At 35.7% G+C, this 17717-nt stretch overlaps 2 protein-coding genes across 4 annotated transcripts; both read right to left on the reverse strand.

Moving 5' to 3' along the window:
- Nucleotides 1-508: 508 nt before the first annotated feature.
- Nucleotides 509-3743, reverse strand: LOC120432827 (hepatocyte cell adhesion molecule-like). 2 transcript variants are annotated; one of them, XM_039598054.1, is made up of 6 exons: nucleotides 3487-3743; nucleotides 2837-2956; nucleotides 1844-2164; nucleotides 1454-1708; nucleotides 1049-1168; nucleotides 509-772 (listed from the first exon to the last, which is right to left on the reverse strand). In XM_039598054.1, the coding sequence occupies exons 2-6, from the start codon at nucleotides 2883-2885 to the stop codon at nucleotides 660-662; spliced, it is 858 nt and encodes a 285-aa protein (XP_039453988.1). In that variant the 5' UTR covers nucleotides 2886-2956; nucleotides 3487-3743; the 3' UTR covers nucleotides 509-659. The 2 variants fall into 2 exon arrangements, with proteins under 2 accessions (XP_039453988.1, XP_039453984.1); XM_039598050.1 differs by having other exon boundaries at nucleotides 509-775.
- A 535-nt stretch (nucleotides 3744-4278) lies between these two features.
- Nucleotides 4279-16204, reverse strand: LOC120442060 (V-set and immunoglobulin domain-containing protein 1-like). 2 transcript variants are annotated; one of them, XM_039617813.1, is made up of 5 exons: nucleotides 15953-16204; nucleotides 5839-6159; nucleotides 5369-5623; nucleotides 4982-5119; nucleotides 4279-4609 (listed from the first exon to the last, which is right to left on the reverse strand). In XM_039617813.1, exons 2-5 carry the CDS (start codon nucleotides 6077-6079, stop codon nucleotides 4530-4532), a joined length of 714 nt encoding a protein of 237 aa, XP_039473747.1. In that variant the 5' UTR covers nucleotides 6080-6159; nucleotides 15953-16204; the 3' UTR covers nucleotides 4279-4529. The 2 variants fall into 2 exon arrangements, with proteins under 2 accessions (XP_039473747.1, XP_039473743.1); XM_039617809.1 differs by lacking the exon at nucleotides 15953-16204 and adding an exon at nucleotides 6411-7873.
- Nucleotides 16205-17717: the final 1513 nt, after the last annotated feature.

Genomic DNA, 17717 nt, shown 5'->3' on the forward strand with positions numbered 1-17717 from the left:
AACCTCTCGCAACCTGAACAAAAGGCAATGAGAAATACATGCCGAACTCTTTTCCTACAGAAATAATCTGACCATCCTCTTCTCTTGTAGGTGCAGGATTTTTCTTTGTTGAGAAAAAGACCTAAATAGCATTGCTATGTAAAATAAATATCTACTGTGACGCATAGGCACTGCTTTCTAATTCCTACTGGAAGTCAAAGTTTTCTCGCCTGGATCTTCCTACCACCTGGCTTCTAAGTTACTGTAAGAACAAATAAGCGGACAAGATATTCAGCATTTGACAGTGCTCAAATCTATAATACTCTGTGTAGGTTCTCAGTCATCAGGGTCATTGTAATCTAGGGAGACTGGAAAGAAAAGAGACTGGACTTGTTCAAGTTTCGTCTGCTGAGAACCTTCTTCAGTTTAAAAACATTTACAGTATTTGCAATTAAACACAAACACGATTCTATGACTTGGTGAATTTATGTTGTGTTATATTACAGAAATACAAATGAAGCACAGAAAATCAGTATTCATACGTTTTGATGGTTTATATTTTTCTGATAGGAAATCAAGCGAAAAGACATTTATGCATTTTGACATCACTGATTTTTTGGGGAATGTTGACATATAAACACGCCTGTTCAATCACAATCCTGTTCAGAGTGATGAGATCACTATGAAAACTTGACTTGGCCATACAACACCTTTTCTCCTCCTTCATCCACTGGCTTGCCCTGCTGCTGCATGACCCTAACATCAGCATACATTACTTCTTGGTCTTCTTTCTCTGCTGAGAAGCAAGTTGAAATTAACATCATAACATATTTTCCATTCAGACAGTATAGGAAATCACAAAGACTGGAGACAGAAGTTTGTCTGATTCAGACCAGTTAGTGTCCTCATTAACAACATCTACAGATTTGACTGAAATATGATGAAAGCATCAAAAAGCTCTTGGAAAGAAAGAAAAGAAATTCTTTAAAAGAGCAAAAGCAAAAATTATTCTGTATATTTAAAAAAGAGCAAAAAGAAAAATAAGTGGAGTAAAAAGTAAGTTATGTACCTTTTTTTGTTGATTTGTTCTTTTGTTTTTTCCTCTGAACACAAACAAGTGCTACACCCACAACTAATAAAATGAGCAGTGCTGAAACCACACCACTGATCAGTGGCAAAAAATCTGCTTCTAAAATTAAACACGACAAAACAAACAAGTCAACAAACATGTTTTGGGGGGGGAATGTAAAAGAATATAAAACAACAACCTCAATTAAATCACTTCATTAAACTTGGACTTCATTTATTAATGTACAATCAGGTATTTGATTAAAGGGTGTGATATTAGTCTCCCATTAATCGAGGTGCAATCAATGAAAATGAAGCATATGAATAAACAAGAAGATGATACATGAAAGATGTACAAAGTGACCAAGTGACCATTATCAGAGTTTATTAATAATCTCTTACTGACCACAGGTAGCTATACACTGTTCTTTGGAGACATCACTGACGTTGTTCCTGACTGAGCAGACCAGACATCCTGAGACGTTCTGTTTCAGAGTGATGTTGTTAGTTTCATTATTTACAGAAAGCTCAGCATCTGTCAGTGTGCGTCCATCCAGAGTCCAGCTGTACTGAGGACTGTCCCCTCCCTCAGAGGAGCAGGACACCCTCATCTCTCCCTGGGACAGACACTCAGAGACCAGCAGGACAGAGGACACAGGAGCTGAGAGAAACACACAAAGATGAGTTTTGGTACTATAACAGGATCTTGATCTTTCTTTGTAGTTTTCAGTGAAGAATTGCGAAAGCAAAAGTACATGTATTTGATATTTTGTGAGACAACAAGGGACAAAATTACCTTGAATAAACAACCGTAGAGTCCACAGACCTGATAATGTTCCATCTGAACAAAAGAATTGAAGGGTATAATTACCACTGTCATTCTTGTTGAGATTATTGATCCTAAATGTTACATTACTGCGAACAAAGAGCAGCCTATGTTCTGTGACATTAGGAAGAACTGTATTATTTTTGACATCTCGTATTTTTACTGAATTTCTGAACAGCTGATATCTGGGTATTTCTAAGATTTGGCTCATCAGTTGGATGTTCACAGTTCCTCCCAAAGCTCCATAACATTGGGTCCCATTCTGTCTGCCATCACAGTAAGTTTCCACACCTGTAAATAATAATAATAATCAAGTAAAGCAAAAAAAAAAATCACCTGTTTGAGTGTTCAGTTTCTACTATTATGGCAACATTTGCAAATTTTTCCATAAAACAGAAATAGAGGTTTTGTGGTAACTGTCTCTCTCTGTGGCAGTTCACATTATCCAAAGAAGCATTTATATGCACGGAGATAAGCATTACACATGTCACACACAGCAGCCAGTAATCTTCCCCAAATAGAGTCAGTGTCTTTTATAAAGAACAAAAACAGGATGAAACAAATACTTGAATGAACTTTCCATCTTCAATCCTATTTTATAATCAATATTATTTTTATATAGTTTAATAAGCTCAACTTTCATAACTGTATTTAATTTAGGTGCATATTTATATAAATTACATCACAACATTTGAAATTATTGTTATTACAAAACACCAAACCGTTTCATTAAAAACAGTTTAGTTCAAAGTTTAAATTCTATTCACAAACTGCGACAAAAAAAACTGAGTTTTATCTGAATTTTTATTTTTACAGCATTTCCCTGTTACAAATGCTTCATCCATAAGAATAATATCAGACTTATTTCACTGATTGTACTGGATGTCATGGGTGTAAAACATGCTATTGATTTTAAAATGAAGTATTAATGCAGGACTACATGAGAAAAGTTGAACAACTCACCATGAGATACTCCACACATCATCAGCAACAGTCCAAGCCAAGATGCCATTTCTGCTCACTGCTGATCCAATCAACTTTACTTTACTGAAGTTCTGCTTTTTTTCTTTTTTTTTTCATTTACTGAGAGAAAAGGGGGAGGTGACATCAGTTGTTTTTCTGCTTTTTACCTTTCAAGAAAGTTGAATTAGTGCTTGAAGGACTGGGAAGAACAGAACAAAACATTTAACTTTTAGTTTGAAAGAAATTTTGACGCTGACAGCTTAAGTCTCTGAGAGGTATGTTCATGTATTAAAAAGAAATGATAAGTTACAGAAATAAGTTCAATCACAAAATAAGCATCAATTTAATCGTGGTTTATATTATTCATCTTTAAACACAAAGTAAAAACAATAATTTTTCAACTTCTGCCACACAAAACAGGTCAGTCAGCATGATGACCTCTTCATAATTTCATATCAAAAAATAAATAAATAAATTTACAGAACAATATATCTGCAAAAATATAATTAGTACAGCTTCAAAATAGTTGAGCTTCTTTTATAAAGGTTGGTAACAGAACGAAGCTTATGCACAAGTTCAATAAGGAACATCTGTAGTCGCACATCTGTCTGATTCCCACGTGTTGGTGTCCAATCTTTAGCTTTACTCACTTCCACTTTTTCACTCTGTCAAGTTGATTGGGACATCACTGGTCTAATCCAGTCATGTTTTTGCCAGGCTTCACCTCATGTACTTTAAATTTCACTTCTCATCCCTCGCAGATGCCTTCATGCAACCAACCTCCTCCCCATCTCCGCCTCTTGATCGTCACTCAGGCTCCATCCAAGCCTCCATCTTCATCTCCAACACCAGCATCTAGACTCTGATCTCTTCTTATTGAAATCTATAAGCAGCACTTCTAAACCCATGACTGTCTTAACTCATGTTTTCTTAAAAAAAAAACAAAAAAAGTCACATTTTGTTTATGAAATTGCTGATTTGATTTTGCTTTGTCATCACTGAAAGGAAGTAGAGTCCTATCTTCTCATTAGCAGAAGTGTACGTAAGAAGGTGATGAAATATGTATATTATGTATATTCATGTTGTTGTTGTTTTCACACTTGTCTAAACCTCTTGCTTTTTCTTTGTGATGTTCCTTTTCTATAGCTAGCTTAAATGTCTCACACCAACTTCCACATCCAACACTGTGCATGTGCGATTTAGACTTTGATTAAAGTAGTTTCTATCTTACTGTAAATACAAATAAGCTGACATGATAATCAACATTTGACATTGCTCACATCAATAATACTATTGCATGTTTTTTGATTTTTTATGATTTAGTGCTATACAAAGAAATATGATCTGAATTTTAAATTCACCTCATTTAAAGATAAATGAGGTGACGTTGCTTTTTTACACTGTAAAACTTTTGTGCAATAAAAAAAACAAATAGCATGAAATACAATGACTCAAAAACCTTTATTGTATCAGAGCTTCAAGAGAAGACAAGTACAGAAAACATTCACAGTATTTGTGTAACACAGTGCTTTTAATTAAACCTAGAGACAATCTAAGACTGGGGGAATTTTTCCCCTGTTATAATAAAAAAAAGCTCAGAGAAAGCAACAACAACAAAAGAAGACAATATTCACGAGATTTGATGATGTGTATTTCTCTGATAGGAAAAAGGCGAAACCTTTACTTGGTTACTTCACCGACCCTCTTTTCTCCACTTGCTTCCTCTGCTGCTACATGACAATGACATCATTTCTTCATAGTCATTTTGTACTACTGAGAAAAAGTAGGATAAAATTCACATCAGTGAGTCATTAACATGAAACTTAGCTAATAGTTTGACTTTTTGTAAACCTGTTTTCCTTATAGGACTAAAAAAATAGCATTTACTGTCATGAATGTTGTGAACATTACAATAAAGGACAAAGACCGGAGACAGTGTGAAATAGCTCTGCTCTGTTTCTGAACATCAGAATCTTTGGACGGAGCTGTTTCCCCATGTTTTTAGTTATTGAGTTAAAGCTAGCTGGTTAGCCATACCCACCAGTTAACCTAAAATGTGATGAAAGGATCAAAAAAACTCTTTTCTTCAAAAAGAAAATATATAATGATAACCTGAGTGAAGTATGGTAAAGCAAGGTTTTTTACCTTTGTGTTTTGTGGACTTATTGTTTGGTTTTCTTCTCTGAGCACAGATGACCGCTACACCGACAAATAAGAAAATGACCACCGCTGAGATGACACCACCGATCACTGGCAAAAAAAGCAGTGGCAAAAGACCTGCTCCTAAAATAAACACACCAAAACAAACAATTCAACAAACACACGTTTTTATGAAGAAAGACAATGAAAGAAGGAAGACCATTAAAGTTGGTCTTTACATTTTTTTAATGTATGATCAGTCATCACTGCTGAGGGTTTGATTAAAAGATGTGATATTAGTGTCACACTGATTGAGGTGGATTCCATCAAAATGAAGCGTATGAACAAAGAAAGTTATCATTATCAGCGTTTATTATATATGTTCTCACTCACCACAGGTAGATATCTTCTGTTCTTTGGAGACATTACTGACGTTGTTCCTGACTGAGCAGACCAGACGTCCTGAGACGTGCTGTTTCAGAGTGATGTTGTTACTTTCATTGTTTACAGAAAGCTCAGCATCTGTCAGTGTGCGTCCATCCAGAGTCCAGCTGTACTGAGGACTGTCCCCTCCCTCAGAGGAGCAGGACACCCTCCTCTCTCCCTGGGACAGACACTCAGAGACCAGCAGGACAGAGGACACAGGAGCTGAGAGAAACACACACAGATGAGCTTTGTTATCGTTTCCAGTGAAGAAGAGAGAAAACGAGGGCGAGGGAAACAGCTCTTTATTGTCATTGCACAGTCATACTTAGTACAATAGTACAACAAAATTGTCAGCACTAGACACAACAAAACACAACATGGTAAACTTCAGAGTGGAAGAAAAATATATCAACAAAATATATCAGGGAAGAAATTACCTTGAATAAACAACTGTAAAGTCCACTCGCCTGATGTTCTTCCATCTGAATTAAAGGTTTGAAGGGTATAACTACCACTGTCATTCCTTTTCAGATTACTGAGCCTAAATGTTCCATTACCTGGAAAAATTAGACATCTCTGTTCTTTGATTTTAGTAATAACATTTTTCTTTTTCACATCTAGTATTTTTAATGAATTCTTTGACAATTGGTATCGAGGTATTTCTGAGGTGTTGTCCATCAGCTGGATGTTCACAGTTCCTCCCAAAGCTCCATAACACTGAGCTCCATCCTGTCTGCCATCACAGTAAGTTTCCACACCTGTAAATAAAAAAGTCAATAAAAGTAAAATTGTCACCAGTTTATGTGTTTAGCCCGTTAACATTTTGTTAGATAAATCTGAGTCCGTCTGTCTCGGGTCAGACTATGTAAAGACACATTTATTAACATGTAGATAACGTTACACAGGTCTTCAACTGAAACACAGCCAGGGTTCAGGTAACAATCTTTCCCAGTCACAGTGACTGTCTTTTATTAATGCAGGACTACATGAGAAAAGTTGAACAGCTCACCATGAGACACTCTGCACATCATCAACAACAGTCCAACTACAGCTTCCATGTCTCCTCACTGTTGATCCAATCAGCAGCTGTCAAACTTTTTCCCTCAAAACCAAATGTGTGTGTTTTACTCTGAACAGACTGCAGTCCGTTTGTTCTGTCCTGTCAATCAGCCTCTAAAGAGAATGTGTGAAAACGTTGGTGTCAGGTTTACTGAAGTTCTGGTTATCTTCTCATATACTGAGAGGTGGAAAACAAGTGACATCAGTTGTTCTTCCTCTTTTTAGCTTTCAATAAAATAGAATTAATGTGTGAAGGACTGGGAATGGTTCCTCTTTTAAAAAGAAAAGATCCATTACAGAAATCTGTTTGAATAACAAAATAAGCATGGGATAAATTGTGGCTTATATTTTTTATCTTTAAACACAAAGTACAAATAATAATAATTAATCCTAAACTTTTGCCAAATGAAACAGGTCAGTCAGCATCTTGAAAAAATGTTTTTACAGATGAATGTATATGCAAATATATAATTATTACTACTAAAAAATAAGTTTCTTTTATAAAGCTTGGAAACACACTATTATATACAGATACATACAGATATTATGTAGCAAAAGTGTGCTACATGATGCATTTGTGGTAAACAATAATAATTCTGCTTCAGACTTTAATGTTGATTAGTTATATGTTTGTTGCCTTTTTAGACTTTGCATTCTGTAGTATTGTAAATAATTAAAATATCTTTTAATTTCATTTTATTTATGCAGTCACAAGTCTTTGCTCACTAAGGCCTCACAGCAACTATTCAGGCTGTACAGTTTTTTCATACTTGTCAGTACGTCATCCTTTTTGTTTGTAATGTTCCTGTTCTGAGGCTAACTTTAATTTCTCACGCCATCTTCCTCTTCTTTGCTTTTTTAGGGGTAGATGTCACCCAACACTGCCCATTTATGACATAAAGAAACATGATGCTGGATTAATAGAATTTGACTGTGTGTGTTAAACTGCCTACTAGTTTACAGTCAGTAGAAAAGGGCTGACAGTATGTTCAACATTTGGCCGTGCTCAAAGCTAGAATATCCTAACATTATTTATGACATGATAGAGTACTAGAGTTTGGACACGCCTTCTCATTTAATATTTTTTCTTTATTTTCGTGACTATTTGCATTGTAGATTCTGACTGAAGGCATCAAAACTATCAATGAACACATATGGAATTATGTAGTAAACAATTATTGCTTTGCGTACTCTTGGCATTCACTCGATGAGCTTTATGAGGCAGTCACTTGAAATAGTTATGATTCGGTCATTGTCATGTCAGTTTGGTGTGATGAGATAACTGTGAAAACTTGGCTTGGCTATACAACACCTCTTCTCCTCCTTCACGCACCGGCAATGTTCCCTCTAATTTTTCATGTGTCTGAGCGAACACACAAACTACCTGAGCGATCCCTTGGACCACTGTGAGCGACATCAGACATGTGCACTGTGGTCACGCCAGCATCTAATCCATCCAAGTTACATGGTTTATTACAATAATCAAATTACTGCATTTACTTTTATGTTAGACTACTTTTAATTAACTGCTTTAGCACTTACAATGAAAATTTAAAAAATCTTGTTCATGACCTGTGTAGTATGTTAACACTATTGGAAGTAAAAATAACTTTAACTCCAATTTTGAAAACACAACTTTTTCTTTTTTTCCATAAAGCTCTGACTTGTATTATGAGTATGAGTCTGTGGTCTGGGAGAGTCCTATAACTCTCTGTCTGCAAAATACAGTATATAATGACCAATGTTGGGCAATTAATTATATAGTTACTACTTCAAAAAAAGTAACTCAGTTTGGCAAACAACAAAGTTTTTGCAGCTATTTATTTTTTTAATGCAGCCAAGGCGTTTTTAAATAAACATTTCAAACTATTTACAGAACATTCAGCTGTTCTGCATCAAATCTGATGCCACACAAATTATTTGTGCCACTCCAAAAAATAATTTCTGTCCACTATGAGATAAAGGAGAACACCAGCCTGATACCTGCAGGCGTGACAACAGGAGATGTATCACTCCTGTAACACCTGTAACATTCAGCAGCCGCCTCAATGTTCTGACACACCAACAAAACTATTGACTACACCACACACTAACTACACAAGATTTGCGCTAAACGTCTCAAATCTCTCACATCTCTGAACACCGCCGTCACTCCTAAAACTTCCCCCCGTTTCTTAACAACTAGATGCCACGTTGCCATATCATTTTTTGATTGGTCGACATGGTACTTTTTTGGACGAATAGGAAAGGGTGTGGGTTTTTTGGTGTTGTTTTTGCTCACAGGCGGAGAGTGCTTTCGAGCGTTTTCCTTATAAAACGCCGTTTTTACCGTTTCTTCCCGCAGTAAATATGAACAATGATAGTATTCAGGAAGAAAACCAAACATTGCAGATATTTTTATCATAACTCTGGTTTTACGTGGCCCATCAACACAATTTAAAAACTGGTATAGAGTCCACACTTTTTCCGTCAATTGTTCCGTCTGTCCTGCTCACATCTCCAATGGTTGTACACGTTGTCATTAATGTGGCTTCACACTGTAAAAAAAGATTCCGTAGAAAAACGGAAAATGTCCTGGTAATTTTCTGCCAGTACATTTTCTGTTTTTTTACGGAAGTTTGATGGACTTTTCTGTAAATGATAAAACGGAAAATTCTGTAGATTTACAGTATACTCTCTGTACTATTTACGGACATTTCCTTCAGCTATAAAACGGAAAATTCCGTTTATTCACAGTATATTTTCTGTATCATTAACTGATATTTTCCGTTAATAGAAAAATTGAAATTTCTGTTTATATTACTATTTCCAAACACTTCTTTTCACTGTAACTCATTAAATATAGTTCTTTATATCCTTAAACGTACATTTCTATGCAATTACAACCTAGTACACCATATGCTCAAAAATTCATAAATTAAAACTTTTAAATTAATTTGTACTTCATACACAACAACATTGGTACAATTAATGTTAAATATTCTTTTATTCTCCTTAACTCAAACACTATACTAAAATATAACGACAGCATCCATCTTGTCATAAAACGAATAAACAGCTGATACATGAACAAAATAACTTACAAGCTTTCAAATTTAAGCATATTTATTTCCTTGAAATCAGGTTGCCCTCATGTAAATGTGTTTATTTACATTCATTCAAGTGGCTACCAAGTGTTTTCTTCAAACAGGACACCTGACAAACAAAAATATAGTTAAGTCATATTTAACGATATGTTCACATTTAATAATATCCAGAGTACCTTTTAGTTAGAATCACTGCCTTGTGGTAGTTTTGCCTCAGCCAAATGGTTAAGGTGTGGTTTACATCTATGTCTGTCCACTTATGGTACAGTATACACATGTAGTCAGTTATAGCCAAACACATTTGATTACTGAATTGCATTTACTTCATTGAAGTGAATGTAATTCACATTTGTGTGAACATTTGTCCGAGATTAACTCTTTGGGGTCTTTACCTTACAATATAACATACTTGACTGTTTAAGTCGTGCCACATGAATAAAACTGAACAGATCTAAAGAAGATGTTCCTGAACTTCGGGTTTATGCAAACAGGACGGATAGATAACCACAGAACCTTTCCCCATATGATAACTAAAGCACAAAATAAATTAAGACAGATTACTGTCCCAAACTTAAAGATAAAAGTGCATTTACTGGACTTGTTTTGTCAGTGAGGAGCAAAGTACAATTAGAAGTGCTTGTTCTGATGAAAAGTTAAACTGTAAACAGCAGCGTAGTGAATAAGGATCCTCAGCAGTGACAACACTTAAACATCATAGTTCAAAATCCTTAATGCACACCTTTTTCTCAACTGTGTTCAAATGCTCTTAGCTGTTTAAGTAGAGGAAAAAGTCTGACATATAAATGTTAGACAAGGCTCTGAAAACGAGGTTACGGTTACAAACAAAACCTCTGCTTGTGCGCACACACACCCTAAATCACAACAAATAAGACAATAGTAAGACTAATTACTACAAAGTGACACCAGAGGCTGGAGAAGAGCAAGCATAAAGTGACACGTTGTGTGTGCACAATTTCTCTTGTTACCACTCTTCATATACCAGTGTGACAAAGTCCTGAATGCAGCCTGCATGTTAGTCCATCAAGGTCCGTCTGAGCTTTAAATAAAATACACTCAGCTTTTCCTTGGATTTTAGAGTTGCTCAGTTCATACAGGAACTGCAGCAGTCGGGTTAACGATGTCGCTGTGTTGCTCCTCCATCTCAGCCATTGAGACTAGTCGCAATTTATTCTGAGGAAAAAAGAGAAACAACAAGACATTTTTAAAAGTTTGTATTTTATAATTTTTTACCTTGAACATAAACAACATAAACAAAAAAAGGATTAGGATGGTGCAATATGACGATATAAAAATGTCTATCGTTTCATATTATACGCTATCATTTGTTTTGTGGTGTTGCAAAATAAACTGTTTACGGCAATATTTTTTTCATGGTTTTGATGGTCACTGTAGTGGCTATATTATTTCTTAAAGTTCTCTCCTTCTCTTATACTTACAATAACCAGACTATGGACGGACTTCCACATAAACCTTTCACAATAAAGCTCAAGTTTCTGTTGAGACTTTTCAAAATGAACTGAAATGATATACATTATTCTCAAACATAAAATTTCAGAATATGCATCAAACAAATGACCTCAAATAAAAACGTCAAGTAACTATAAATGGCGCTTACAGTCACCACGCAGATGAAGGCACAGAGAATACCAGCATGGCCAGCAAGGATGAGGCAGAACCAGCTAGCTCCAAGCAGATGGACCAGTCAAAACAAATCGAGGACCTTATTGTTAAACGAGGGCTACCTCTGTAGCATGGACATGGTTTGGTTATGAAAAGTCTGACACAAACTGGTCCCCACCACCACTCAAACACGACAAACCTCTTTAACCACCTACACAAGAATCACATGAAAGAGTTTCGAGAGAGTTTACTGAATGAAAAGCAAAAACGAGCCGTCAAGTGCTCAAAATAATCCTTAGACTCAAACGTTAGAACAGGCTTTTCCTCGCAGCACGCCGTGTAACAAATACTCAGAAAGAAAATGGCGGCCGTTTAAACTCATGTCTAAAATGTATAGTTTCATGCATCGGTCAAAACACTCGACTCCAGGTACACGACGCCCAACTGAAAACACTTCACGTGAAGTCGAGTTGCCGAGAATCACAGAATTTACAGAAAATGCACTATTTTGTGATATATATCGTTATCAGGAGAGATATGTCTTATATTGGGATGCAAGATTTTGGTCATATCACACAGCCCCACAAAGGATTATAATTCACGTGAGAGTTGCATACACATAACGACATTCTGTTGCAACAAAAGCAGTTTATAATTGAAGTAACATACATACCTTGAAAAACTAAATCAACCACAACATTAAACTCACCTTGTTTCTGTGGAGAAGGTGATCAGGGTTTTCTTCATTTCCTGAGACCAGCTGCTCTGGATCATCACCAGCTTGTATCTTCATCTTCTTTTTTTCACTCGGGAAGTCTTTCCTTTGCTTGGCCATTGCTCTGCACTGGAAAACCAAAGTGTGTGATCAAAGGTGAAATAAGGGATATTTTTCCACTGCAGGATTTAGAGTACTTCAAGTAGTAATAGCTGTTGATCCATTTCTCAAATAATCTCTAAGGATCTGAATTTTTAAGAAAGATACAAATATCTCTGCTTATATTTGGCTAAAAGCTTGATATAGACATAACAGTTTATAATATGTCAGCATCCCCACAAGGCATATAAAGCTCCTGCACACCAGCACTGCGCTTACAATATAATTCAATCAAGATATAGTTATTATTGATTAATTATTGAATTTTTTAGTAATAATTATTAGTATTTAATCACATTAGCACAGTGGGGTGACAAAAATATTCCACATACTAGAAATGCTGCTCAGCATTTCATAAATTACATTTTCAACAAATGTTGGAGTAAAAACACAGTTACAGGAAAATGTGTCTGTCTGCAAATATTAACTAAACATTTCTATGTGCTACAAAATAGACATAATTGTAAATGTAATGAGGTGAAACTATACTTTCAATAATATTACCACTACAGTCTGTTAACCGAAATAATCTATGCTGGTCAGCTAGCTAAAAGTCTTTACTTTAGCAGCCCAAATCAGAGGCTAACATTAGCATTTGCTAGCGTCAGCCAGGAAGGTCTGAGGCTTAAACTAGGGTTAGTGTAACTTTGCCTGAAACCCTTTAAAGTGTACAGTAGAGCCAACTGTAAAACACAGGTATTGATATAGCACACTTATTAGAGTCCTAAAATAATTTCTTCCTCTCTATACATACCATGAAGTTCCCACTTTTCCCAGTTAGCTACATCGCTGACTTTCGCTAATTAGCTAGTTAGTAGTCACAGCTGTGTAATACCCAGAGAGACACAGACAGCTAACTATAATATTTATGAAAACTGGTTCAGCCACTGAAGGGCAAAACTAGTGGTATCACACTAAAAATTATTTTTAACATTAACTAAAATGAAAAGCTTAAGTCATGTTAAACCTAAATAAGGATTATTTAAAAATGAGTCAGCAAAATATTCCTGAGTTGTCTGGAGACAGCGAAACCAGTTAACAAATAAATTAACAATTCTTTCTACATAAAAATGCGGAGTCTTTTGAAAAAATTATTTTAATAAAAGAAAACATGAGTTTTAATACTTACCACGGAAATTTGAAGGCAGTTTCTCCAACTCCAGAGTCCAAAATCCAGATGAAGCCTGAAAGAAGTCTAATGGCTGCTCTTGCTCTGACTTTTCCCTCCTTTTTTGGGTCCTTTTTCCCACAATGCATTGCAGTAGTTGAGAAATACAGAAAAATACCTGTAAATGACTAATACGGAAAATTCCTTCACGTTTATACAGTAGAATGTACTGTATTTTTACGGATTTTTTTTACAGTGCACTGCACATCAGCCACGCCGCTTTGCCAGCTAAAACACCGGTGTCGGCACATAAGGACGCTGTCATAGCCTGTCAACGACGTTGATTGGCTGCGTGTATACGAATGTGAATCACATTATTGGCTGGACTACAGGATAAGGTGGCATCGTTCTAATCCCATACAGGAGCAGCCAGTCACTTACTGACCAACACTGCAAAACAGAATTGTTAAAGTTTTAATTTTAATTTCAATTCAGGTTAGATTTTTTTTGTGCGCAACCCAGATTTTCTGTGCGCAGAGACCGTGCCAGCAGTGCGCAATTGCGCACGTGCGCAGCTTAGAGGGAACATTGTGCACCGGGTGCATGAACCTAACATCAGCATACATTACTTCCTGGTCTCCTCTGCAGAGAAGCAAGATAACATCATAACATATTTTCCATTCCAGACAGGAAAGCATAAAGACTGGAGTAGACTAAACTAGACTTCACAGACTTAAATGGATTTTTTTACCTTTGCACAGAACTATTTTGTTTTTCATTGTCATGTTAAAGCTAGCAAGTTAGCTAGCAAATCTAGCTGAAATATGATGAAAAGATCAAGAAACATTTAGCAAGAAAATATTTTTGTATATGTATAAAAAGTACAGTACAGACCAGTGTTGTATTACCTCCTCGACAACTACTTGTAATGTTTTTCATAAAGAGAATAATAATAACAATGATAATATCCTGTCATTAGTTTGGGATCTGGGTGCATCACATGTTAACTATGTATCAGCTCTCTTGTTCTGACTTATTTCAAAGACTGAAATGTACTGCCAATATTTTGAGACTCATCACAGTTTGAGCCATGCATCAGTTTAAAAAAATGTTCAGGAGGTTTTGTTTGTGAAACTGATGATTTGAAGTTGCTTTGTCATTCACAGCTTCACAAAGTGGGAAAGGAAGTAAATTCATATCTTCTTAATTGCAGAAGTGGACATACTGGGTGATAAAGTACATTCACACAGTGCTGGTGTTTCACACTTGTCACACTTTTCTGAAGCTAAGCAAAATTTCTCATATGAGCCTCCTCTCATTTGATTTCCTCTGGTTCAGTTACTTCACCCAATACTGCTGCTGTTTTTGCCACAGTTAGTTGTTGTTAGCCTCTGTTAAGTGCTTTTAGCCAGTGTTAGGGAAACTTTACTTGAAGTCGATCTAACATTACTGGACACTTAGCAAATAGACTTTCATACAATGTGAGAAATCAGGTGGCAAAATGTTGGCTTATAACCAGAGGTTATTGTTTAGCAGACTTGATCTCAGCTGTCCTGAGATTGGAGGATAGCACATCTAATGCTGACAATAAGAAACATTGACAATATTAGGAATAAATTAGTATGTTTATAAATTTTGTCCTGTGTTATAGTCCTGCAAAAGCCCAGAAGATTAGGTTTAAGGTGAGGAACAAGCAGTCTGGATGGCGTGTCTTCATGTTTTCACTTCTTTAGTGAAAGGGACCCATTCTCAGATGATAAAACATAAAGGTATGATCCTTCATATGTTATGTTTGAAGGTGCAGACACAAATTAAAATTTGCCTTGAGTTCTCTTCCTTTGGCGCGCTACGTAGCCACATGCATAAAGGTGATTAGGCAATATCCATCTCAGCCACTGGATTCAAGGTGGCAGGGCAACAAATCAGCCTGCTTCTATTTAAGTAGTTTTAATGGGCAAATTCTGAGTTCACAAAGATACATCGGTTTGTTGCTGTGTTTGCTCCTGCAAGCATTATTGTATTCAAACATGTGCATGTCTTTTTTAGACACAATTTCATTTACCTACAAGCAACAGTAATACCTCTGTAAACCAGTAGAGGGAAACATTACACCTCTTTATACTGATGATGAATTTTGTTCACTTCTCACTCACTTGTTCACTCTTTTTCTGACAACGTTGGTTTTTTTACTCAGTTGTATATAGTATTTGTATTCTATTTTATTCTATTGTATACAGTATAGTATTTTATTTTATTCTATTCTATTGTGTACATTTGTGTACAGTATCTTTTTCTTATTCTTATCCTATTCCAATGTTTTTCTAATTTTTGCTATCTAACTTTGCACTGTTCACTTTCTGCTGTAACAAAACAAATAATAAAGGTTATCTTATCTTATCTTATCTTGATTTAGTTAAAGGCTTTAAATCATTACTGTTTGTATTTATGGCAGCAGCAAACACAAAACTAGTGTAGAAATAAGGATCGGTTTTAACTTGATAGTTAAAAAAGTGAAGTTGCCTTCACCTACTTCCCTTAGTTTTGTTCAAATGGTTTTGTTTTTTGTATTTTTAGAGTTTCCAATAAGATGCTTCTAAAATACTGGCATGAATGAAATACTTATTTTCATCACATCCTATTTTTTTGACCTACAGAAGTGTGTGAAAAGCACTTCTAAATTCTTTACAATTTGCTGGAAAAACTGGAAATAAAGGTAGCATAAAAAGCAAAATAGAGATTGCAACATTCTAACATCAGTGCATACATTTAAGTTGTATAACCACCTTAAATCTTCAACCCAGCCTGAGGTCATATTTCTGCACAGGGTTGTTGTTGTTTGGAGTCTCTAACACTCCCTGAGTCCAGGAGAAGCTGAGCAGAGGTTCCTCTCCACGCCTCAGCCTGACCACCTGTTTCTCATCAGCCTTATTTACAACCTGCATTTAAGGACCCACTTGAGCTTGAGCAAATCTGCCAGATTGTCTGTTTCCTTAGAGGAAGCAGACATACACATTACAAACATTACAAACACACTGTTAAAGTGCAGGTGTAAAAAAAAAAAAATTAAAAAGCTAAATATAACAATGTAGTAAATTAATTATAAAACGACATCTAGCTCAGTTCAACTTTTAGAAAACAGAGGAATGAATAATACATGTTTATCTAATATGTAAGTTTGTCAAAAACTGTACAAAAAATATTTGTGAATAAAACTGAGGAATTTTTAACTCTTGTTTTTCATTAAAGAACAGATGACAGTACAACTAGCAAAATTATCAACAATTGCTAAGTAAACCAGCAATCATGTCTTCTTTATGTAATATCACATCCAATAGTCACGTATCTGATTGTGATAAAGCTGAGTGGTCATTGCTGTTGTAGCTTAAGTAGTAGTAGCAGCTTAAGAAAACTGATCTTTGTCATCGTTTAGTGTGTTAACACAGTCAGCAACAGCTTCCAACGGCATCCTGTTAGCGATGAACTTCAGAGGAGGATGTGTGAAAACTTTGACCAAGAGTAGCATTATTATGTGCATCACACTTCTTTCTCTGAAAGTGAAAAAAGCAGTTTTCCCTTTGCTTCCTCTTTGAATTTACAAGAACTGGACATTGGACAGTATCGGACCCAGGATTTAGAATTCTTAGTTTGTATTCTTCAGTTTAGGATTTTCTTCATATTTTCTTATTATAGTCGAGGTCTCTAGTTATTGTTTATTTGAAATCAAATTCGGAAAATGTAGTTCCACAACAGTAAAGTTACCAAATGCAAGCACTTAAAAGTGAACCGCAGTCCAATGTATAAGAACTGTAACCCAGGATGCGATAAAAGTGTTGATAATCTTCTAAAGAAGTGAGCTTTGATGAAAAATTGAATCTCCAAGTCAAATTTTTGAGGGGAATTAAATATTTAGGGTCTAAGCTTACGGTTAATGGCATTAAAAACCAGGATTTCAGCTTTAGTCTCAATAAGGGTGACATCATTATGTGAAAGCCAAGTTTCAGCCTCAGGGCCTTATAGAAGAGGACCAGTTTGTCAGACATGGAACTGATTTAGAGCAGCGCTCGGATGCCAAAGCATTGCTCAAGACATAAATCATTATTTTAAGGTCCACTGTATCAAATGTATCAGTTCAAACAAGCAGAGCTGAAAAGTACCGGCTCTCTGCTGTGACACAATTTAAACAGCAGCTGGTGGAAAATGTGTTGTGGTTAAGTTTAAAAGAAAGCTGACCTTTTCCTGCTCGGTTTTTGGTTTTGTTGTTCTACTTTTTGGGAGGCGGGGGGTGTTATACAATTACAATTTTGAATGCAAAGCCTTTAAAAACCAATAGAGGGAAACCTCACACTTACCCATATGTCTACGGGATCAGTCATAATCGTATTACGTAATAAGGTATTACTGAATTTTTATTGTTAGTTGTGCACTGTATTGGAAATGTTCGCTGACATTTGTTATCCACTGGCACCAGTTCCAGTTGAACCACAGAAAGCTTTCACTTGACGTCATAATTAATTCAAATTAATTAATTAAATTAAGCTGCAAGTAAAA

This window comes from Oreochromis aureus, linkage group 2, assembly GCF_013358895.1.
Source record: "Oreochromis aureus strain Israel breed Guangdong linkage group 2, ZZ_aureus, whole genome shotgun sequence".
NCBI lineage: Eukaryota > Metazoa > Chordata > Actinopteri > Cichliformes > Cichlidae > Oreochromis > Oreochromis aureus.

Bases quoted from the DNA above. Each gene is read 5' to 3' on its own strand.
- LOC120432827 (XM_039598050.1), bottom strand. From the start codon at position 2,885: ATGGCATCTTGGCTTGGACTGTTGCTGATGATGTGTGGAGTATCTCAT. The intron at 1,169-1,453 runs GTCAGTAAGAGA...GTTTAATTTTAG, and splicing joins ACAGTGTATAGCTACCTGTG to AAGCAGATTTTTTGCCACTG. The intron at 776-1,048 runs GTACATAACTTA...CTTGCTTCTCAG, and splicing joins GAACAAATCAACAAAAAAAG to CAGAGAAAGAAGACCAAGAA.
- LOC120442060 (XM_039617809.1), bottom strand. From the start codon at position 6,459: ATGGAAGCTGTAGTTGGACTGTTGTTGATGATGTGCAGAGTGTCTCAT. The intron at 6,160-6,410 runs GTGAGCTGTTCA...TTTTATTTACAG, and splicing joins GATGTGCAGAGTGTCTCATG to GTGTGGAAACTTACTGTGAT. The intron at 5,120-5,368 runs GTGAGTGAGAAC...TGTTTATTTTAG, and splicing joins ACAGAAGATATCTACCTGTG to GAGCAGGTCTTTTGCCACTG.